The sequence below is a fragment of the Excalfactoria chinensis genome, chromosome 3 (assembly GCF_039878825.1).
Source record: "Excalfactoria chinensis isolate bCotChi1 chromosome 3, bCotChi1.hap2, whole genome shotgun sequence".
Lineage (NCBI taxonomy): Eukaryota > Metazoa > Chordata > Aves > Galliformes > Phasianidae > Excalfactoria > Excalfactoria chinensis.
Window position 1 is genome coordinate 41918180 of NC_092827.1, and position 23422 is coordinate 41941601.

Below are 23422 nucleotides of genomic sequence, written 5' to 3' on the forward strand. Positions count from 1 at the left end.
AAATAACTTCAGGTTTCAACCTTTCTGTATACTCGGTGTTCTATAAATGGCCCACAGAAAATAATAAAGTTGATTGAATTACGCTGCCAAAATAAACACATCAGAAAGACTTTTTGCAGGGAGAATTTGGGAACTAAATGTGATCAGTGTGCCAAGCACAAGCCCAAGAGTTTGAGCAGCCTCTGAGCTCGACGTGGCTCCTTTCCCCGTGTCCTGATCTGCTCCTTACAGTCAAAGACAGTATTCTAGGAGAAAGGTCTGTGTAGAGCAACTCATTGCATGAGGTCTCACTCACAGAATCACAGAATCACAGAGTTGTAGGGGTTGGAAGGGACCTCTAGAGATCATCGAGTCCAACCCCCCTGCCAAAGCAGGCTCCCTACACCACGTCACACAGGTAGGCGACCAGGCGGGTCTTGAATATCTCCAGAGAAGGAGACTCCACCACCTCCCTGGGCAGCCTGTTCCAGTGCTCCGTCACCCTCACTGTAAAGAAATTCTTGCGCACATTCATGCAGAACTTCCTTTGCTGAAGTTTCAGCCCATTTCCCCTAGTCCTGTCCCCATGCACTACTGAAAAGAAACCAACCTCGCCACTATGGCTCCCACACTTCAGGTATTTATAAACCTGGATCAAGTCCCCTCTCAGCCTTCTTTTCTCAAGGCTAAACAGACCCAGTTCCCTAAGTCTCTCCTCACAGGGGAGATGCTCCAGGCCCTTCACCATCTTTGTAAAGAGATGCTTAAAGAGAGGGTTGTAAGAGTAATTGGATGCTGCCTGTTTGTGAACTAGAACAGCTAATTGCATATTTTCATCTGAAATCGAACTGGAAAAATTAGCCAACTTGGCTGCAGTTGCCATGCTGCCAAGCAGCACCAGTTCTGTGGGCTGCCTCAGCTGCAAGATGTGTTTGTAGGAAATAAAGGCCCAGCAGCTCTGCAAAGCATGGGCACCCTCTCACCTTATTTAGGTGAATGCCCAGCTGCTCACTTGTGTGCTGAGACTCACCCTTACACTGGCAGCTATTGTGCCACCCAGAAAGTCTCAATTTTTCTTCTTTCATGGGGCATTTTTAGAAATTAGGAAATGCTCTGGCTCTGCCTTCATAGTTGTTACAACTGGAACCTTTTACCAAACTGTAGGATGCCTGACGTATTGGTAAAACTTCCTAATAATGCACTTCCATCCTGCTGTTTTTGGACTAAAATGACCACTTGCTGCTTTACCAGAGCGTGTCTAATATCTGGTGTCAACGAAGCTCATTCATCACGCAGGAAGCAGAGGTGTCCTTACGCCAAACCAGACACTTACCCTGCTTCTCTCAGTGGGGTTTTGCTTCTGAGGAGTTGAGAGGATGTCACCCCAGAGAGAACTAGTCCCCTTAACACTTCTAATTCTACTTCCCCTTTTGCTGCACCTGGGATAACTGTAAGAGGGTTGTGTGAGTTCATCTGGTAAAGAGGCAAACAATGATGGAGTTCATCGTAACTGTAGCTTTCCTCATCTCCTGCTGCTTCTTAGAAGAGTCCGTAAGCTACTGGTGACTTTTGTTGTCAGTCTGGAAAGCCCGTAGAAAGGAAAAGACACAACGGCAGGGATCTTTTGTAGGAATTCCAGAGTGTTATGTCCCTGAAGACTTGGGTTTTGCACTTTAGGCGGAAACACAGATGGGTACCTCAGATGGATGCAGACTTATTCTGCCAGTGCTTATCCAGGGTACTTCTCCACATTCACTCTTGTGTAAAGGTGAATCACCCTCAGACAATCTCCCTTTGTTGTCTGCAATTTTCTGTTTTTCTTAATCAGAAACAGAGACCGAGATATCCACGCTTACCTCCATGACTGTCTTGCCCACAGGCAAAATAAACATATTTTTAAATGATCCAAGCCAGCTTTTACATCATCCCGCCTCCACTCCTTTCTCAAATACCCTACGACACTCAGACATTATGTCCTGGCATCACCTCTGTTTGTTTCTACACAGGAGAAAATTTGCTGCTCTTGCTTCCTCAGATTACTCCCATGCAGCCTTGCCTTAATATTTATATATCTGTAGCCCTCCTTAAAGCCATCACAACAATTTCTTGGATGCTCCAGCTCTTTGGGCATCAATAAGCAGCAGGGCCACGGTCAACCTGACCCAACCCCTGCCTCACCCCATCAAGCTGCATGTCTCCAGAGTGAGAGATATCTCATTCATCACAGAAATGTCCTTTCTTCCACAAGCTCCTTTGTGCTGTAACCCTGTGGTTGCCATCTCTGACTTTTGAAAATGTTGCTTTATAGAGCCATTCCCAGCAGCCTTCCACAGCAAGTCACCAAAGTCTCCTGGGATCAACACTGGGAGCTCGAGGGAAGCAAAACATTGAATAAATTCTTGAGATCTCTTTCAGTGCTGCTTTTCTGGGTCACTGTTGCAGTCATTAACATACTTTACTGTTGTTCTGTATTTGCTCTGTGCAAATACAGAAATGGGCAGTTGCTTAGATATTACAGTTCTTTGCTTCTGTAGGAACTTTGTGATTAGCTGTATGTCAGGTGCTGATTCTTTTCCAGCTCATACAGCACCTACACTCCAGAACAAAGCACATACACATGCAGAATTGCCTGTGAATAAATACAGTGAGGACTTTTTTCCCCAAAGCATTTCCTTCAGTGTGTCAGCATCCTCCTAATCAAACACTGAACTCTGAGTCTGTGTGTGTATACACAAGTATCCTTTCAAATCAAGTTTCCTTTTGTTGGCCTACCTTGCATGCCCTAGGGTGCAGTGCAACCAATCATCCATCGCAGCAGGAGGGGCTCTGCCACATTTCCTATTAACGATTGCACCCAGATGAACTCCAGGCTGTCGCAGAGAAACTGAAGTCGCCTGAGGACAGCGGTGTCTGCAGCACTGCTGCTTGGGCTTGAGGGCTTGCTGGGAGATGCTGTGCAAAAAGTATGGCATGAACAGACTTTCTCTTTTAGCTAAAGCTGAGTTTGGAAATTGGTAGCAAACAGGAAAAAATGTCTGAAGTGATTTCATAGAAACAAAGAATCATAGAATAAGGGTCATAGAGTCATAGAATCACAGAACAGCTTGGTTTGGAGGAGACCTCAAAGCCCACCCAGCCCCAGCCACTGCTGTGGACAGGGCTGTCCCCCACCAGCTCAGCTTCCCAGCGCCCATTGAACCTGGCCTTGAGCACCTCCAGGGATGTGGCACCCACAGCTTCTCTGGGCAGCTGTGGCAGCACCTGACATGCCCTCAGCAAAGCATTTCCTCCCAACATCTAACCTAAATCTCCCTCAACTTCCACGGAGGTGCTCTTTATTCTGAGTTATCTATGACCAGTGGGAGGGTGACTGCTGCTGGGCTGAGCACTTCCTACCCACACAGTGTAAGCGGTCACTTGCTGGGCAGGGACCAGTACTGGCAAAACTATAAGGAAGTGGAAGGCAATCTCCTGTAGAAGCTCAGGTCTGGCCACTGTACGTGCTCTATTCCAACCAGCATCACACTGTAGAGCCTGCAAATTGAATCAGGAATGATGTGGATAAACAAATGGGGTCAAATTCTAGTCCATGTTATTAGGGCACTCCCATTAACTTTAATCAACTGTAATTGTAATGTAATGGTGTCTGGCAGCAGAATTAAGGTGGGTGTGCATGTGTGTATGTGCACAAGTCAGCATCTGTAACCTCAGAAGACTGGGTTTGTGGCTCTGAGAGAGGTCGGGGTATGAGGGATTTTAAGAGATCATGTGAGTCTCTTTCTGCTCAGGTCATTCGTGAAACCTATGAGACCCAACAAAGAATAATGCCGCTTCTCTGAGAGACTGCAGAAATGCTTTGCTATGAGAAAACTGGAGGGAAAGAGAGAAGATCGATCCCCTAAACTGGCAAACAACTCAACTTGCTTCTACAGGTGGTACATACAGAGCCAATAAGCAAATCAATATGTAATAATGCAGCAGGTAACAAGCTGATGAGTGAGAAGCTGAGAATGTTCATATGGGATGGATCACATCAGGCAAAATCAATAGTTGCTTTTGTCAAAGCTATAAGCTTGGTGAAGACAAGTAGGCATTTATCTAAATTACAGCAACTTTGGACAAAGAGACTTGCAGAAAATCTGCAGGGAGGCAGTTTGTACAGAAGTTCATGCGACTGAGTTCAAATTAGACAAACAAAACCCAACTATTCTGTTCTCTGGGGCCTCTGAGGGGAACTGTACAGGATGTATTTTAGTAAGTACGATAAACCAGAAGCTGTCTAATACCTACGGAGCTGTGCAAGACAAGGAACTGCAAGACTTCCTTTACGTTATACTGCTGCACTAGTTAGTGCTTGGATTTCTTTAGCCTTACAGGCTTGCACTGCCTTGTATAACCTTGTGTTTGCTAGAGTTCATAGAGGTTCAGGCACTGAGGATAAGATATTCAGGTTCTTACAGGAGGAGCTGATCACCCCACGCAGCAACTGCATTCATTCACTATCCTAAATATCCGTAGAGTGCAAGGCTGTGTGTGGTAGCAGAACAATCTCACTGAGAGGAGTGTAACTTGGATTTGCCTCTCCAAGTACATGTGAGCTCCATCCTATGGACAAAACGTGCAAAGCAACGCAAGAGCTGAAAGGAGAAAGGAAAGGTGGAAAGATAGAAGGCTCCTTTGGCAGCAGAAAGGTGTGAATTTGTTCATAGAGTTTCCTGTCCCTGGGGCAGACAGGCAGGGCATGGCAGTGAGGGCCCACAAAGAGGCTGTGGGAACACAGAGATGTCTCTACTTGGTGGGACTTTTCCTTGAGGAGTAGGGGAAGGAGATTCTCACAGCATTTTCTTGCTGTATTGCTAAGAATAGTCTTGTTAGGAGGGCATGTGGCACAGTAATGTACAACATCAGTGTCCTAATCCATGGCCAGATGACCAAAAAGAAAAAAAAGAAGCAATCTATGAGGTGGGCAACAGGTATTGAATTTAATGGGAACAAGAGATTCCTCCAGGCCATGGCATGGGGCCACACAGACGTTGCCAGTAAGGAGGGAACATGGCTGCAGTGCCCGGCATGGAGCCCACACCCAGCCCCAACTGTGGCCTGACCTGCCCTTACTTGGCCTGTAGGCAGCAGGGTGGGCAAAAGCCCATCAAGCGGTACTATGAGAGACCTTGTGAAGTGAGGGATTTGTTTGGATACCTGCACTGATGGTGTCCAAACCATTGTAAGGACTAATGCCCCTGTGAGCCCACAGACTAGCGGCTCCTCCAGGCTGAGGCTCAGTGAGGTCTCAGCACGGCTCCGGCCATCTGCCTGCTGCTTCCTGGTGGGGGGGGGAAGCAACCACAGAGGTTTTGCTCCCCTCCTGCCCCACTTGCACCTCAGAAGACAGACTCAGAGCTACAGACAGAGCCCACGGCTCCCTGCTGTGCTCCTCTGTGTGTGCCCAAAGGACTCTCAGTCCAAGCAGGTCCTTCGCACAACTGAAATACTGAAGTTGTTGGAGCTGTATAGGGATAGTACTGACCCGCGAGGAATGACACCTGTAACACCCTGCGTTTCTCATGCAGCTTTCCCACTAGAGCTCCTGCAGAACCACCACCGCCACGTAGGGCAGCAGCCTGATGTGAACACAGCAATCCGCACCTCTGGAAGCACCCGGTGCACTCCGGACTCTGCCTGCGCATCAGCAGCGCGGATGCTCGCAAACCTCCCAGCATTCACGATTTTCTTCAGACGGGATATTTGGAAATACAGGGAAATCCCACAGGAAAACACCGCAGCAAAGAGGTGAGATGCTCGGCACGGCCTCAGTCTCTCCGCTTGCAGGGTGCTGCTGCCCTCTCCCGGCCCGGCCCGGAGTGCGCTGCAGCGGGGTCAGCCTTGCCCGACAGGCGGCAGACGCACTGGAGGCTGCAGGGCTGCTGAGGGGTGCTGCAGGAAACATAAAGATGGGTGGAGATGATTCAGGTAGGCTTGAGTGGTTGAGAAACCACACGGTCCTCTCTCTGTCAAAGGTAGTTAACAGTTTACACGCCGTCTTTTGAAAGGGATCCGCATGAACCCAAGTGCAAAATGCAGCACCTTGGTGGGGGCAATCCCAGATGCAAGTGAAGATTAGGAAGTCACTTAAGAGTAGCCCTGAGGATGAGGACTTGGGGGTTGTGATGTGTGAGAAGCTGGACATGAGCCTGCAGTGTGAGCTTGCAGCCCAGAAGGCCAACAGCATCCTGAGCTGCATTAACAAACGGGTGGCCAGCAGTGAGGGAGAGGTTGATTGTCCCCCCCTCTACTCTGCCCTTGTGAGGCCACATCCAGCAAAAGAAAGATGCAGAGCTGTTGGGGCATGTCCAGAGGAGGACCACAGTGATGGTCAAAGGGCTGAAACACCTCTCCTATGAGGAAAGGTTGAGGGAGTTGTGCTTAACTTGGAGTCTTTCTTCCCTCCCAGCACACACGTGAGCTCTTCTGAGGTGTTTTTGTTCCAAGAGCCTTTATATCTTATGCCAACTTCATTAGCTGGGTTTATGTGGTCACTAAACTGCTTGATACAGTATTATGCTCACAGCAGGAAATCATTTACTATTCTGGTGAAAATGTTTCCTACCTTTGTCAGCACAGAGAATTACGTTATCGGGGAAATAATAACCAGCTGAAGTGGTTTTTTGATTCATGGTAATGACTGATAATATGCAGATTACTTTGTGGCTTTAATTTTTCAGTCTCCCACTGTTTGCTTGCTAAACCTCTGAGAAACAGCAACAACAACAATTTAAAACAACAAGGAGAGCACACATCATCCCATTGGAAAGTGAATGACGAGAGCAATTCGTGGGCTGCATCCTGGGAAGGTTGGCCAAGCATAGCCAGGACATTGGATGGCTGTTTGTGAGCACCCAGTGCAGCCTCAGCTGCAGCCCTCACCTGTGCTCACAGATGGTATTACTGGGGCTGCAGTGGTGGCTGGCCCCAATAAATGAGCACAAGCAAGGATGGGAAGAACCCCTTCAGTTTTACCTACCAATCATGTTTTAAAATACCAGAATAACAGAACAGGTTGGGCTGGAAGGGCCTTAAAAGTCAAACTGTTCCAACCTCCTGCCATGGGCAGGGTTGCCAAAACATAAAGGGACATTCAGCCCAAGAGTCAGAGTTAAGCTGTGTGAGCATGCAAACGCCCCGGCCCTATGCTATTCTTGTTGAGGGCAGGGGGCTGGGCAGCTTGCTGAGTTATTTGGGGCTGGTTGGGAAATGCAGAGCTGACGTAGCTCTGAGTGAGGCTTGGCAGAAGCAATATGGGGAGCCCAAAGGAACCAGGTGTTGGTGTTGTCAATTTGTGATGAAGGAAATGGCTCTCAAAGGAGCAAAAGTCGCTAAAACAGCAAGCTAACAAACAAGAAAAACAGTGAATAGGGGGAATTTTGGAGGGTTTTTGTTAGTTTTTGTTTCATTCTTTTAAACAATACTTCCATAGAGCTGTGTTAAAACCATTGGGTCTCAGCAGTAACAAAGTCTGTCTACTGAGCACATGCAAGTGATTTGACAAAAAAGACCATGCTGTCCTTCTGCTTCACCTGCCAGTGCAATGAGGGTGTGGACCATGGCAAAAGTACCCCAGATGGTAATGCATTAAAGCAGCAAGACTCTCATACAAAGACATGGCGAAGGGCTGGAGGAGTTGACAGACACAGATGGCACAGCCAGGTCTGAGCAATGGGCCGAGCTGCTGGGCAGCCCTGCAGCAGCTCCTCCTGCCTTGCTGAGGAAGACCTCGTGCTTTCCACGAGTCCTCAACACCATGGCAGCACCCTGTGCTCACCGAGCTGGCAAACTGAGCTGGTCCCAGTATGGCAAGGAGCACCAGTTGCAATGCAGCTGGGGCCACAGGTACTTGCTGGTATGCCCACCATCTCACAGCACATGCCAAAGCTCAGCCCTGTGACAGCGTCAGCAACCCTGAGTGCCGGGCATAGCACCCTCTGCCGCATCCACAAAGGGATGGCTTTGCCAGCAACAGTTCAAAGAGTTTAAATCTGCCTCCTGCTTGTCTGGTTCCAATGTAACAGGAGATTACATAATCCCCTCATGGCACTCCATATTTAAAGGCTGCTGTTCACAATGTAATGCTAAAAAAAGAATCAGAATGTGTCTCCTTGTCATTTTGGTTTCTTCAGTACTTACTTGTTCTCATCCGTTCACCTGTTTATTTTCAGCGTGTCCACGATGACCACTCCACTGTTATTTTACCTTCTGATATAACCCCTAAATGATCCCCATTCTGTAACTCCGCAGCCTTCTGTTCCATTTCTGCCCCCCCGGTATCTTACACTGCTTCTTTCTGTGCTTTTATTTTGTTCTTTGCTTTCCCTCTTTGCTTTTTTTTTTTTTCTTCTCCAAGAGAGATAATTTTTACCAATCGCAGCTTACGGAAAGAAAGGTGTGAAGTTTGACAAAGGTTTCTCTTCACTTGCATTGAGCAGCACTGCTGAGACATTTCCATGGCAGACCTCGAGCCCCTGATTTTAACTAAGTGCTGTAAATGTACAGCGGTAAACAACAGAACCTGTAAACAGTTCGATACGGGTGACTTGATTTTGCAGCTTCCAAGACAAAGTGATCAATAACCTATTACGCAGCTAATTGCTGGCACAAGCAGCCCCCAAAGCAGCATTCCACCAAATGAGAAGGGCAGACAGAACCTACAGTAAGAGGGCCACAAATCACGGCAACTGCAGAGGCCTCGCTTTGAATACATCCGTACATGCAAATATCCAGATCCAACAATCAGCTCTCAGTCCTCGTGGATCATTGCTATCGCTGTCTGGAGACTAGTTGCTATGGCAGAAAGCTGTAGCGATGGCAGAAGGCCAAGAATCCTGTCTTTGAAATCCTGCCTGAATTTAACTCCTGACTTTTCTCTGACAAGGTTCATTACTTTGTGACTCCGTCGGATGAAATGAGTGCTTTGTCTGCCCTGGGAACCAGTCGGGAAGTGGTACTATTAATCACCTGGACAGTGAAACAGGTCAATAGCAACCATTTATCAATCAGGACCTTTAATATATTTAAGCCAAGTATGTGATAACTGCAGTTCTGTACGGTTTCTCTTTTCCCCACACTAGCCCCTCTGCTTGCTTGAGGCTATGCAACACACCCAGCTCACAGAGACCAGATGCAGCCAGCACACCTACGGGGCAGATGTGACAGCATACTGAGACCAACAGCTTTGAGCAGTTCCAGACAAGGCAGCAAGATGATGCTCAGCTCAAGTGACAGTACAGGCTGCATCTAGAATATCCAAAAGGAAAACCGCAAACGTAACAAAGGCATTATTATTGCAACGGAAAAATCCTTCAATTAGATAAAATTCCAGCATAACCTCTGATGGTGACAGTGAAGCTGGAAGAGCTGCTGCATTCCTACTTGTCTGCACTTCTGGAGGTTTGCTCAGTCCCACACGCAGGCTGATAGCCACATCCCTCTGCAAACCACTCTCCATCCTACAGAACACTGAATCATAGAGTGGTTTGGGTTGGAAGGGACCTTTAAGATCATGTAGTTCCAACCCCCTGTTACAGGCAAGGACACATCCCTCCAGACCAGGTTGCTCAGAGCCCCATCCAGCCTGGCCTTGAATGCTTCCTGAGAGGGGGCAGCCACAACCTCACTGGGCAACCAGTTGCAGTGTCACAGTAAAGAATCTCTTCCTGATATCTAATCTTAAATCCATTCTCTTCACATCTCATGCCTCACCTTCAGAAATCTTGTCCAAGCTTCAAATGTTGTTTTCCCACTATTCAGTAATTCCATTTCCCAGGAGTAAGCAAGGTAGAGCACTCTTGCAGCCTCTCATGCTTCCATTAACAAAAGAGTTTTGACTTTATGCTCACACTCAAAGAAGTTATTCCAGAGAATGGAAACACACAATCCCTGTAACTATTCAACATGTACAATGCTCTTAGTACTTAAAAAATCACTTTGCAGTATCACCCATATTCTTAGCCATCTTTCACTGATGGTGACTTTGACTGCTGTATCTCCAACTTCTCGAGATACAATAATGGTAAAGCTTTAAAAAACAAACAAACAAAAACCAACCACTTAAACCACGTAGGGCACAAGCTCCACTTTTCCTTTTTTTAAACTAATGGATGACATTAAGTTTTCACCTTTTATCATTTAATGATAAGAGTAGATACACTGGGGTTTTTTTTGTTTAACCTAAGTCCTTCAGTCAAGTGTAGAATACTTACTGCACCTTCGAAGGCCACAGATTGCAATCTGTGATATCCAGGTATGCCTCAGTTGCAGCAATAAAAAGCAGGCTTTGCTGAGGGAGCAACAACCAGGAACATTTAAAATGAACCATTTATTAAATCAAACTGTTATTTTAACAGTTACATAAGTTACACAGCATGTTTAAGTCAGAAGATTTCACAAGGAAAAAAATTAAACTCGTATTATGCAGGCAAAAATAGTACCACACAATATGTACCTGGGAGGGAAGAAGGGAAAGGGAATCTCTAAACATTCAAATAAGGCCATAATTATTTTAAAACAACAATAAAACAATAATAAAACCCCAAAAGATCCATTTTCCTTTCAGTGTGTTCAGTGCTGCTAACTATACGTACTTCTATTGTACAGATGTAACTGAGGCAGTGATATCTCAATAGCTAGGTTTAATGTTTTTAAAACAGTACAGAAGGGGAATAAGGCTCATTAGTACATACAGCTGCCCTCGGAATGTCAATCTCAGTTGCCTTCATTAACTTAAAATTCACAAAGTGCACAGTTAAGATATGCCAAAAAATTGAAACTGCTACTCTACCAACAGCTGCCCATGCTTAATACTTAGTGGTCTATTGGAACAAAGTATGTTCTTCCAAAGAAAGAGATGTGTAAGAAAAGCCACTGTAAAACATTTAGTTTCAAAAGATGCACTAGGAATTGTTCGTAAACCGAAAAGTAGAAAAACATGGATTAATCATGTAAAGAAAAGAATACAAAAAACACTAGAAATGACCATCAAACTTTCAAAGAACAAGCACCACAATGGACATTAGCATTCGATTTTGTAGCGTACAGCAATGTATTAATTTTACTCTAACCAATCCACTTCATCAAATTCTGAATCATCTTCTGAATCACTGTACTCCACAGCAATGCGACGAGAAAGTATGGTAGCAACATCATTCTCAATGCGCTCATGTTTAGCTTCTTGTTCGCGCTGCTCTTCAACTTTACGCAGCTGAATACCTGAAGAACATCAAATCACAGAAGTGTTACCATCCTGCTTTAACATCATACAGATATTTAGCTCACGAATCACTGAATGCTTTGCCAGCAAAGCAAAGATGCTGTCCTCCTCAGGTACTCTGCCAGCTTTTAGAGAGGGGAATGTCAGAATTACTGCTGCAGATAGGACCACCAGTCCTACTAGAACATTCTGCTTTTGATTTCCTATTAGAGATGCATCCATATTTTTTAGCACCATTCTAAGTGATTAAGCCATTCTACTATTCACATTTCCGCTATTTGGGTATCCTACCAAGATACAATTTCTTGTAACTCAGTTTTGATCGTTTGATTGCCTGTTTTAGCATAAAATATTACTTAAGCGTCAAACACAAAGCTGAAATAACATATACTGATAACGTAAGAAAGCTCAATGCTGGTAACATAATGAGAAACAAGATAGAGATTGTGTATTTGGGGATTTGTATTCATGACACTGTAGACTGACCTAAATCCTGTACTTAATAGTCCCCCCCTCCATTGTCAGGTGATAGCATACCTGCTTGGGTGGAATTTAAGCTATGGTAATTGGGCCTCTTTCTTATGCAAGATTCGGTCAAAAGCTTTTTCAGGGATCAGCTAAACTCTATCAGCAGGCCAACCTTAGTTTTTTTGCAGATGTCCCCTACTACTGTTGTATTCAAAAACTGTTGGTACAGACACTACTCTACTCAAATGTTATCAATTCATGTGCATATAGATGCTTTAAAAATTACCTCAGATTAGTGTTACAGACTCTCTACAGACATTACAGTACAATACAGATTCTGTACTGTGTTGTAAAGGCACAGGAAAAGCAAAGAATGTAGTACAAGGAACATTTGAGAAAGATTCACTATTCAAAGATACCACACAGTCCAACAGCAGCACTCAGAGCACAGCAGGGATTTGTCAGTTTGTAGATACAACTCCTTCCCCTGGATGACCAGGAAACACTGCCCTGAGTCTATGCCATTCACTTGCACTTTGTCAGCTGGGGATGTGCAACTGTTCTGTTCAACACCACTGTTGCAGACACGTTCAGACTATGATCTAAACACCTTTAGGTCTTTAGCAGTGATTTCTGAATGCCATTTAGATCTTACGGTAATACACTGATAATATGATCAAAACGTTCATTGAACTGTTCTGCTTTTATCTAGAAATCTGTGAAAATAAATGTTTTTGTCTTCTACGCAATCTGCAGGCTATGAGAAATAGGCAGACAGAAATGAAGAGATAATCTCCAAAGACCGTGGATAAACTCATGTACACTTCTTCCAATCTAACTTTAACAGAGAACCAGTTTTGCCATCCAAACTAAAAATCTGATAAGAGCAATTACAAACAGGAAAAAAAGATAATCTGTCTCTTTGGCAGCCTCCACACTGAGAGAACAGAAGACAGAAACACTGCTAAGATGCATTTCTCTAAACAAAATTCTTCTATGTTAAATATTCCACCTTTCAAAGCCAATGAAGATTCATTAAGTTTCTGAGATCATTCTTTTTGTTCCATACCTTTTCGTATTGCTTCCAGCAGCACACTTCTAGCATCACTGATTACAGGAAGAGTTGAAGGATGGCGTTTGGGTTCAGGAGCAGGAATCACTTGGGATGGTGGAGATGGAGGCATGAGAGGAGCATGAGGGCCGGGGACAATGGTCGTGGGAGGAGGGTGAAGAACAGGAGTGGGGTGAGAAAGGGCTGCAACTGTGACAGGAGAAGAGGGCCGAATGCCAGGAGGTGGCAAGGGAGGAGGTGGGGGTGGTGGAGGAAGTCCCTGTACTTCACCTTGAGGAGGAACTGGGTGGACCGGTACCGCTTCACACACTTGTGCAGCTCTAGTGACAGGCGGGGAGGGCTGTGCCAGGGGAGGGGCAATTGGAGGTGGAGCTGGATGTAGAACCCCAGGAGCTATCTGGAGAGGAGCTGGTGGAGGTGGCACGGCTGGGGCCTGCAGAGCAGCAGTGGGAGGTGGGGGGGGAGGTGGGACTGGGGGAGGTGGTGTGGAGGTCATTGCAGCTCGTAGTGATGAGGTGGACAAAGCAGACGGAAGAGGTGGTGGTGGTGGGGGAGGAGGAGTGGGGCTCACAAACACTGGTGGTCTGCCTGTCGCTGGTGATTGAGGACGGTTTTCTACCAATCCAGTAGTAGAACTGAAATAACATGACAAAGTTATTAGAGTTGCACAGTGAAAAAAACAGTAATAGATTAATTTCTACAACTTAAGAATACTGAGCATTGGCCATTAAAGAGTGTTACGTACTATGATGATTTCAAGGTAACTTGTGTTAATACATGTAATTCTCAGAATGCAATATGCATCAGTCTTTCAACAGACCTTTGCTCACATCCAACTACTAATCAAATTTATACAAACCTGCATCTTCATCAGATGTTTCCTATGGCAAGTATTATTCTTCTCCTCTCAACTCACAGTAAATCAAAGTTATTTATCTGAAGTTAGTTAACTAAACGGAACTAGTGGTTGATTAACTGCTTTAACCAACAGAACCTAAACCAAACCAATTAACCCAAACCCCCAAGTACACTAAAAGCAATGAGTAAAAGTGAAATACGTATTTAAGGTCTGAGGACAGAGTGAGTGAGGCTTATATTAAAGGTCATCAGTTTTAGCTAGCATATAAATATACACCTCTTTATATATTCGTCATAGTGCAGCAAATATGTGAATCAAATACAAATAGGAACAGTGAAATTACTTTCCTGAAAGACCACCAGAGGATTTCTTTCAGCTGCTGCAGTGAAATTAATTTTAAAAGTGTTGCATTTCCACATATATTCTCCTGGGCAATAAAAAGATGTTCTTCTTGAGAGATTAACATCTCACAGATGAAACACCTTAACAGTTCTTTATTCCAAACTGTACATAGCTGACCCTAAACCAGAATTTTTGATATCAAAGTGCCAGAGGTGTGGAAATATTTTAAGTATGTATCCAGTTCTGGAAAGGCGGAGAAATGAAAATAAAAATAATAGAGGGAAAAAAGTCACTGTAATTAGTACATGGAATGAATGTGTATTTCTGTCAGCTAACCTTCCTACCACTGTACACTCTTCCTTTTGTGCATAATGAAACACAGCTCAGTAGTACAAATGTCAGATTTCCAGATTTTCAAAACTCCAAGGCTAAACATTGAGATTCCAACATCATTCAAAGAAACATTTTCCAAACAGTTATCCTCAGAAGCTTATGCAGGTAAAATATCAATGGCTAGGTGCCGTCTGTTCCCAAAACCACACACTGTGGGACTTCGGTTTTAACTTTTCTCTCCAACTCCTGCATGGCCCTGTGGCTGTGGAGATGTCAGTTTAATGGACTGACACAGAATGTGTGCACTGCCTGGGCTGCAGGGAAGTGATGCTAATAACTGTTAGTGGGGTAGTAGAAAAATTTCCCAACAGGACTGTGCATGACTTGACTGCTCTTTGCCTACCTAACACAAGGAGGCACAGGTTTCACATCTCCTGCACTGTGCATTGGAGGTGGTGGTGGTGGTTCGTGTGGTCGGACCAACACTCGCTCTTCAGCTCTGTTCAGAAGTTCAGACATCTGGCTATAGGGTAACGCAGAAAGAGAATATGATCCATCCATATGGTCCACATATGCTTGAGATCTGCAAGAAAACAGTGAAAAACAATCCTTTATTAAATCTAAGTATTATTGCTCTCTGCTACTGTTTTATATTTCGGTTTTGTTTCTAAATTCCAAGATCTTCTCTTCACTAATGTTGCATATTATATACTCAATGACTTTTTAATAACCTATCCAACTTCCCATGCCACTGCTTCTAGCAACTCAAAGGCTTAGTGCTTTTGACAGGTGTATCAGACGATTTCTACATTATATGTCTGATCTTAGTGCTCACGAATCACGTTACTTTGATTTAGGTAAGCATACCGGTACAACCAAGAATACTCATTTAACAGTATGTTATGCAACAGGCATTGTATTTGCAATAGTCTCAGCTCCTCAAACCCGACAAATGAGCAAACACATTCTTTTATAACATTCTTTCATAACATCCATCAAGTGGTAGAATTTACAACTGAATAATTTAGTTGCTCTTGTCAGAAGATCTTCATTCCAGTATTTTAATCCGTATTCCAGCATTCTCCATGCTGGAGAACGCACTACTTTAGAACTAGGATCTTGTAGCTATATAATAGATACAAATAAAGTACCCAAAAGAAGATCTACTATTGAGTAGTAACATCAAATACAGCTACATGCAAATAAAGACAGCTTAAGATAATTCAACTAGCACATTTGGACAGCCTTTAAGGACCCAACCAGCTAGAAAATTTTAATTAACCACTCAACAAAAATATATATAACTGTCAAAACGTCTCAATGAAATAAAGATGAAATGCATTTGCAGAACACTGTCCAATGCTTACAGCAATATTTCACCTTTACGTGTACTGCTAACAGTGTAATATCCAAGCCTATTAAATAATTAGAGGGCAAAACTCCTACTCTGTCATTCAAAAGCACTCCGTTCTTCTGTATCTGAACAACATCTTCTGCACATGCAGCGTTCTCAAGCACTACTGCATTATTCATAATTTCACTACTGTTATTGAGATAATCAAGGTCTTGGTGAGGGTCCTGGATATAAAAGGAGACCCGCAACAAGTGTGTCTAATATGGAATCCCGTACAACAAAAGAAAAGGACAGCAGGAAAGCAGATGTTTCTGCTAACTACTTAACAGACTGACTTACAGAGATAAGATACTACAAAGTTGTTCCCATAAAAACACTCTACCATCGCTTAAGTAGTACCCTACTGACTAAAGTGAAATCATTTTTCCTTTATGAATTCAAAGGGCTAGCTTTTCTATAAGTAGTTTTTCCACTTCTCAGATACAGAGTACTATCTCCAACAGATGCTGTAGTTATCCATTGCTACTATTAAGTTTATTCGAAAGCCCTACTAAGTTAAAATACTTGGCCAGTGAAAGATGGGGGGCATTTATTAATTGGTTTATAGGGCAACATACAACCAACCACATAAAAAAAAGAAAATAAAAAAACCAGAGAAAAACAGCCCAAAGCAAACCAAATCACACCAAAACCACACCTCCAAAACTGGTGACATTACTTGCCAACCCTTTTTCTTATCATAATTCTCTCAGCTGACAAAATAAAATTGGTTTTGCACAAGCATCACGAGAGGAAACAGGAGGAAAATCATGTAAAACACTGCATTTAGCCACCTGCAAATTTGTGCTGTGAAATGAAAATCCAACAGGTTGGATTTTGTAATAGACTGTAACCAGAAACATCAATCAAATCTTGGATTTGCTCGTGAGTAAAGAGAAGCTCAGCGATCTCATTCGAGTTCCAAATGGACATTTGTTCACATCACACCCACCATATAATCTTGGCAGTCTCTGCTGTAAGTAAAATCAAGAGACTGGAATAATAGGGATTTTGTAGGTCAAGACTCGAATGTACCGACTATACTTCCTTTAACTCACAGATGACTTCAATAATGAGATAATAGTAAATCATGTACAGATACACTGACTGAGAATTTTAAAACTGACTTTTGATAGGACTAAATCAATAATTTTCAGTGTATTTCAAGAAAAGCGGTAGCATCTCATCACCTACCACTCCTCGAGCATATTTGCTGCATAGTACACGTATCTATACTTAATAAAGGATAGAAAAAAAAGAAACCTGGATTCAAAATGTGAGGCTGGGCCATTAGCAACTTCAATGTGCTTATGTAAGAGGTTAGCATCATCTTCTGCGAGCTCTGGACCTTGGGCGAGCTTCTGCCACTCCCTCCGTCTGTCATGAGGTGCCCTTGGCACTTTTTCTGGTTCATGAGGGCGATCTAGATTTTTCTGCTGTAGGAGAGTTGCGCAAACAAAATTGACAACTAAGACAGTATTTTTCAACTAGGTGCATTTATACATCATGCATAAAACAATGAAAAACAATCCCAATTTAAGAGCAAGAAGAAATAACAAAAAAAATTAAGTTTCGGTCAACACAAATATATAAACCAAAAAGCACTGTAAAAGGCAGAAGCTTCATTCTAATGCATAAGTTACTCATATGACACAGAAAAATAATTGCCTAGGAAGATTTTTATACTGCCTGAAATGAAATTCTGAATCAGTTCTACTTACTGCTTTTATGTAAGAAATATACAGAATCATGAAGAAACAACAACAAAAAAAAGTAGCACTATTTTTTCAAAACTGTTTATTTAATTTTAAGAAATATACACAAACTGCTCAATCCCTACTAATTTCATCCCTGTTTAGAGTACAAATACGCATAAGGATTTCATTTAGGTTGTGTTGCTGGTTTTTTGTTTTGGGTTTTTTTGTGGGGGTTTTGTACTATAAAAAGAAGTGGTCTAGAGAAATTATTTCTTTTTTCCTCTTTATTGAGTCACTGCTAGAAGACTTATAGGTTCTGGCAAATCTGCTTTTAGTTACTTTAAGGCAGAATGAAAGCTGTAGGCCCATTCATATTACTATTATATATTTGTTAAATCAATGGAATTTGAATGAACACAAGTAGTTTCAGTTGAATGAAGATGACCATAACTATTTCTCTAAAGTTTGGACTGTTATTAATACCATAATCAAAATACACCATATATGCAAGTAAACCATTTCCAGGAAGAAAAAGAAAAAAACAAAACAACCATCTCCACAAAGCTAATGATGTACGTACTTTCTGCTTCCTCTTTTCTTTTCTTTTGTCCTCGGTGTCCTGTATCATTTTTTCCTTCCACAGGTCAAAGAAGTATGAAGGATTGGTATAAAACTTCAAACCTTCTTTTCCATCATCCCTGAAATACAATCACCCAGACAGGATATAATTTTTATTTTGATAACAAATATTAAGGCAAAAAATAAAGGCATGTTTAGGAATATGTACTATCTCATGCCTGGAAACATTTTGCCACAGATGAACATTTAGAAGTCAAAAACTGATCTCCTATGACATCACTCTTTATCATCTTTCCTTATATTAAGGCCCAGATTTTGACTTTAACACAAGTTGTAGATAAAATTAGTATCCTTAATAAGAGAATTCCCAGTCCAACAATCCAAAAGTAAATCTGAGTGGCTAGTGTTGCAATTATAGATCCAAACTGACTTGGATGGAGCAAAGAATATGTATCTCCATTGAAGACATTTCTTTACATAGAATTCAACCACTTGTTCTCATCCAAGAGCAGCTTAATACACACAGATATCAAAATTACTTTTTCTTCTCATTGTTAGATTAGAATAAAATTTGAGTAAACTAGAATAAGGTTTTAACGCTTTAAAAGTCTTCTGCTGTCTGTACTCCTCAAGCAGCTCCCCTGTTTTCCAGTGTGGCTCTTACAGAGCTACTCAACACGAGCATGATGACTGAACATAGAATCTCTACTATGCATAGCAAGCTAGAAATTAGTTTTGATTATTTTTATTTCAACTAACCTGTAAGGGGTGAGGATGTTAAGAGGAGGAGGCTGTTCGCAAATGTCATAAGTTTCTTGCAAAGGAATAGGCAGAGTTTTGCGGTCAAACAGCTGCTGATCTTGAGTTGTGGAACTACGGAAAGCTTTCCTCATGGTAATGTCCTGCAATGACACTGAAAGGGGATATGGCCATGTAAAAAGAGAGGAAAAAGCTGAATATAGTTTATTTGGTTTAATCTGGAATTGCTTAATGCTAGTTCGAACATCAGTATTAAGTATTACTACTAATATTGTACACCCAGTACAAATGCGTGTTCAGCAAATACAAATAGATCTAGTACTAATATCACAGCAAGATGTCAGACTACATGAAAAACATGTTCTAGTTTATCACTCTTAATTTAGTTCTGCAGGAAATTTCTGCTTACCCTGACATACCATCAGAACCCTCTCTCTCATCTTTCTCTCTGAGGTAATAATTCTGCAGCTTGAAAGGACCTAATAACATTTACCAACTCCATTTCACAATCCTTCTGGGTGCTAAAAACTGCCTTTATCTTAAGAATAGATTTTACCTTTATCTGTCATTAGGATTTCCCTCCCTTGCATGTAGGTAGCAGTTCCTAAGAAGGCCTACTGAGATGCCAAACTGGCAGATCACATAAGCTCACTGTACTGATATCAGGGAGTCCTAATGAGCGGTGATACTGTATTCTAACACATCAAAGCAGTCAAGTGTTGGCTTTTATCAGACTGAATAGTTGAGATAAGGCTACTCTGTTTAATTCAGGTGAGTCACTTGGAGTTTTTAAACACTTATCAATTATCATTATGCAAGATTCAAATAAAAACTAACACCAGGTGAATTCAATAGATTAAACAGTGATTTGACTTACTGTTGTTAAAGCTTCTACATCTTTTTCTATTTCATAATCATTAAAATTTAGATTAAAAATAATGGGAAAGTGACTGTGATCGACGAAACTCACACCGTCCATTTCTGGAACAGTGTACCTTCCCAGTCCATGTTACCCTTCTTTCCTGATTGTCAGTTACTGGTGTCTCTCAAAATGGATTTTGCAGCCTGTGTCAAACTTTCATTAAATTTTATACATGCACACACACATCTATGCTGACTGTAGTGCCCGTTTACTCAAGATGAGAGTATCCCTATCTCACTGCTTTAGAGAAAATCACGAGGGCCTTCAGTAATTGTTTTTCTAAGATCACACTGGTTTAAGCTGAAAGCTGCTTTTACTCTTCTTTCCTTTAACACATAGAAGTGCATGTGCATATACACAGATGCGGTTCTACATTATGATCAAAAAGGGGCAAGACTTTTTTTCCAGCAGGTTTAGAATTCCTGACATGTTCTTTCTTCTTACCTAAGCATTATTGGCAACATTCTTTCTTAGGCTAAAGGTTTTATTTGATTTTCAGTTTGCTGTTAGAGGTTCACTGCAATTAGCAAGGTTGTATGTGCTGAAACTGCTTGCTTCTCTTTATCCTTAGATTCTATTTAATTACTGTATCTTTTATCGTTTTAATACCTTTAATTAGCTGCCCAGAAGCCTTCTTACATGTATGAAAGAAATATCGTAATGTATGGATGTCAGCAAGGAGGCTCTGTTTCTTCAGGTATTTTTATACTCATAAATAACAATATATATTTTGTACCTGTCACAAAATACACGTTGTTATTTGCTGCCAAAAGTTCATATTTAAAATAGAAGACTGGGGTTTGCCTAATCTAGAATGTCATTCTTAGATTCTTTTATACTTCAGCTGCTTTTCCTTTAGGTTGCTGGTCTTACAAATTTCACCAAATGTATGTGTTTGGAGTTGCATGACAATACCACAAGTCTTTGTCCATCTTTTCTTGAGACTACGCCAGTAAAAAAAAATATATATATATATTAATTGTTACATTTCTCTTAGAACCTGCATATATTCTGAAAGCAATAAAAAAATAACATATTGCAATAAAGACATTTATGCGTTTTAACATTAAAATGCACACAAGGTATGCAGCATCATATTCCTGCGATATATATTACTCTATAAACTCTTTATTCACATTCCTTACTTAATCCCAAGGGAGCAAATACAGTTGGTCAAGTTCATAATCTTCATTTTGTTGTTTTAATTTCCAATGTTCGTAAACTCATACAAGGGAACATTATACCTGAGGATAATCAATCCCTACCTAGTGTATGCAGATTACTTGCTCTCTAAAACCAGGCTAAATAGCAAAGGTCTTCAGAGAAAACTGCATTTCAAATAGCCAAAAGCATTCCCTGCACTGGTATTCAATGAAAGGTATTCCATGCCATCATTCAACACAATTAAATGTATTATTACATTATGAAGGAAATACAACAACACACAACACAAAATACTGAGAATTATGGCACTGATCTAACTAGCATACAGAAAAAGTGATAGGCTAAATCACATGTTGCAAACACAGTATATAGCCCCAGGCTGTGTACAGTTTGGCTTACAAAGCCATCCATGTAGCTTGCCAGCTGGCTAAGAAACAGCAGCAACATGCATGTGGCTTCCCACTGGGGTGAGAAAAGCACAGAAACATCGCTGGTCATACGGCCACTTAGCTTTGGTCGAGTGGCAAATTAGCACAGCAAGAGAGCAAACAAATTGCATATAAGAATTCAGGTGAGGAAAGATATGACACCAAAGAGAGAACTAAAAGTGATTTGGGCATTTAACTTGATGCCAATAAATTTAAACCTCTACTTGCCTAACATCTAATTAGCACCATAGTCTTTGTTTGGCCCGTGGTCTTAAATTCTGTATATCTACATTTCTCAAAAGTCAATGTGTTACATCACTTGTGTTTACTGCCATGTACAAAAAAACTCCAAACAAACAAAACAACAAACAACCCCAGCATCTAGCCGTCCTTAAAAGTTGAGATGCTTGTATTTAAGTCAAATGCTTACCAGGTTTCTCTCTGACTAGACACCGCAGATGTAATACTTGTTAAACAGAGAGACTGCTTCTCCAGAACAAATCCTGCCCACTTTTGGGTTTACCCCTAAGATGAGTAAAGTATTCTCTCTCATATTCTTAAGAACAGCAACAGATTAAGTCACCTTTGGATAGGAGTTTATGTAGCGTAACTACTACAAATAAATAAAGGGAAGACATAAATGCTACAGAAATCATTTTAAGAGGACTCGGAGGTTGCTTTAAATGCAGCACACAACACTAGGAAGCCCAGGGCCGCACGTGAGAGAACACAATCACCCAGCTGCATCAAGCAGTGAATCTGCTGGTGGGTCTCAACAAAACCCCTACATTATTTAACAAATGACATTCTGTCCAGACGCATCTTTATATAAAAAAAAAAAAAAAAAAAAAAAAGAAAAAAACACCCTAAAAACAAAACAAAAAAAAAAACCACCAAATTATGCAAAATCATGGCTTTGACACTGAGTTATTGAGCTTTGGACACACTAATTTAAAACTGATTTACTTACAAAATAACACACAAAATGAATTGAGGGCTAGGAGAACTGGAAGAGAAAGAAACAGAAGAAAAAAGAAAGCAGCTGGAACTCAGCCATCAGAGGGACACGTGCTCAAATGCAACATACAGTTGCATAGTTCCAGGGAAAGGAAGCAACTATGCAATGTAATTTAACAGTCTTTTTCTTTACTTGACTTTCGTCAAAATTATGAATTAATTCACAGTAGTTATGTTAACACATTACATGAGTGTAACATCTCGGATAAATTTCATGTGTTCCTTGTATATAAATATAATAGAGTTTAGAACAATTCACCAAATTCCTCCTCAGCAGGCTGGAGATCCTAAGCGAGCTGCCTCTTTATATGGGATTTACTGCATGCTTTGCTCTGGGTCTCACAGTGGGCTGACTATGCTGATCTGGAAGTTAACCTAGTCTCCAATTTCCATAAGTATACAGACCATACTCATTTCACTGCTTTTCTGTGACAGGGTTGTGTGCAAAGAGTCAGCTTCTCCAGGACACAATCCTAACCTTAATTTCATTCGATTTTATTCTTCAACAGAGATATTAAAATTACTGAAAACATGAGAAAACACACAGACTAATCAAAACATGTAGAGCTTTTTTTCCTTCTTTAACTCCATCAGAAACACCTGCCAAGTATCTGCACCTTTTTCAGTGCATCTGACTGGGGCTGGGCTTGTTCATGCTGCTTAGCTTTAAATGAATCTTTTTATTTTCCCCTTGTGTAATAGCACTGGGCCCAAAGGAACCCATTACATCTTCTATTACTGCCTGCTGGCAAAGAACTATCAAATGAGACTCATTTTATAAGTATAGCCCATTTCACACATGCTGTTATCTGAACAGAAATACTGAAATTTGCTTAATTCTTGCACAGAGAGTAAGGAAAATGCAAGATAAATTCAAGTGCCTTCCCCAATCTTTAAGCACTACCATTCTCTAGCACATTTTAGCACAGACCAGGGCTAACACAAGATCATTTGTGATAAACTTGTAAATTTCAAGCACAAAAGAGGATACCAAAAGTGAAAAGGTTTCCCAATCCCTGTTTTTTGAGAAAATACACTGTTTTCTACTCATCATATTTAACCTCGTCTGGTTACTCATCCAGGACAGACATTTGTGAATAAGGAGCACTGGGTATGGCTCAAAGACTTCTTAGGTTAATAAAAAGAGTCA

General features: G+C 41.7%; 1 protein-coding gene across 1 annotated transcript in view; it reads right to left on the reverse strand.

Annotated features, from left to right (window-relative positions):
* Positions 1-10329: 10329 nt before the first annotated feature.
* The window catches only part of WASF1 (WASP family member 1), a 76003-nt gene continuing 62910 nt past the window's right edge, over positions 10330-23422 (reverse strand). The window contains exons 4-9 of the mRNA XM_072333343.1: positions 18742-18895; positions 17984-18101; positions 16970-17142; positions 14717-14896; positions 12777-13414; positions 10330-11238 (exon numbers count right to left, since the gene is read on the reverse strand). Of these exons, the coding sequence (XP_072189444.1) occupies positions 11081-11238; positions 12777-13414; positions 14717-14896; positions 16970-17142; positions 17984-18101; positions 18742-18895 (1421 nt within the window). The 3' untranslated portion in view covers positions 10330-11080. The remainder of the gene's footprint in view (positions 11239-12776; positions 13415-14716; positions 14897-16969; positions 17143-17983; positions 18102-18741; positions 18896-23422) is intronic.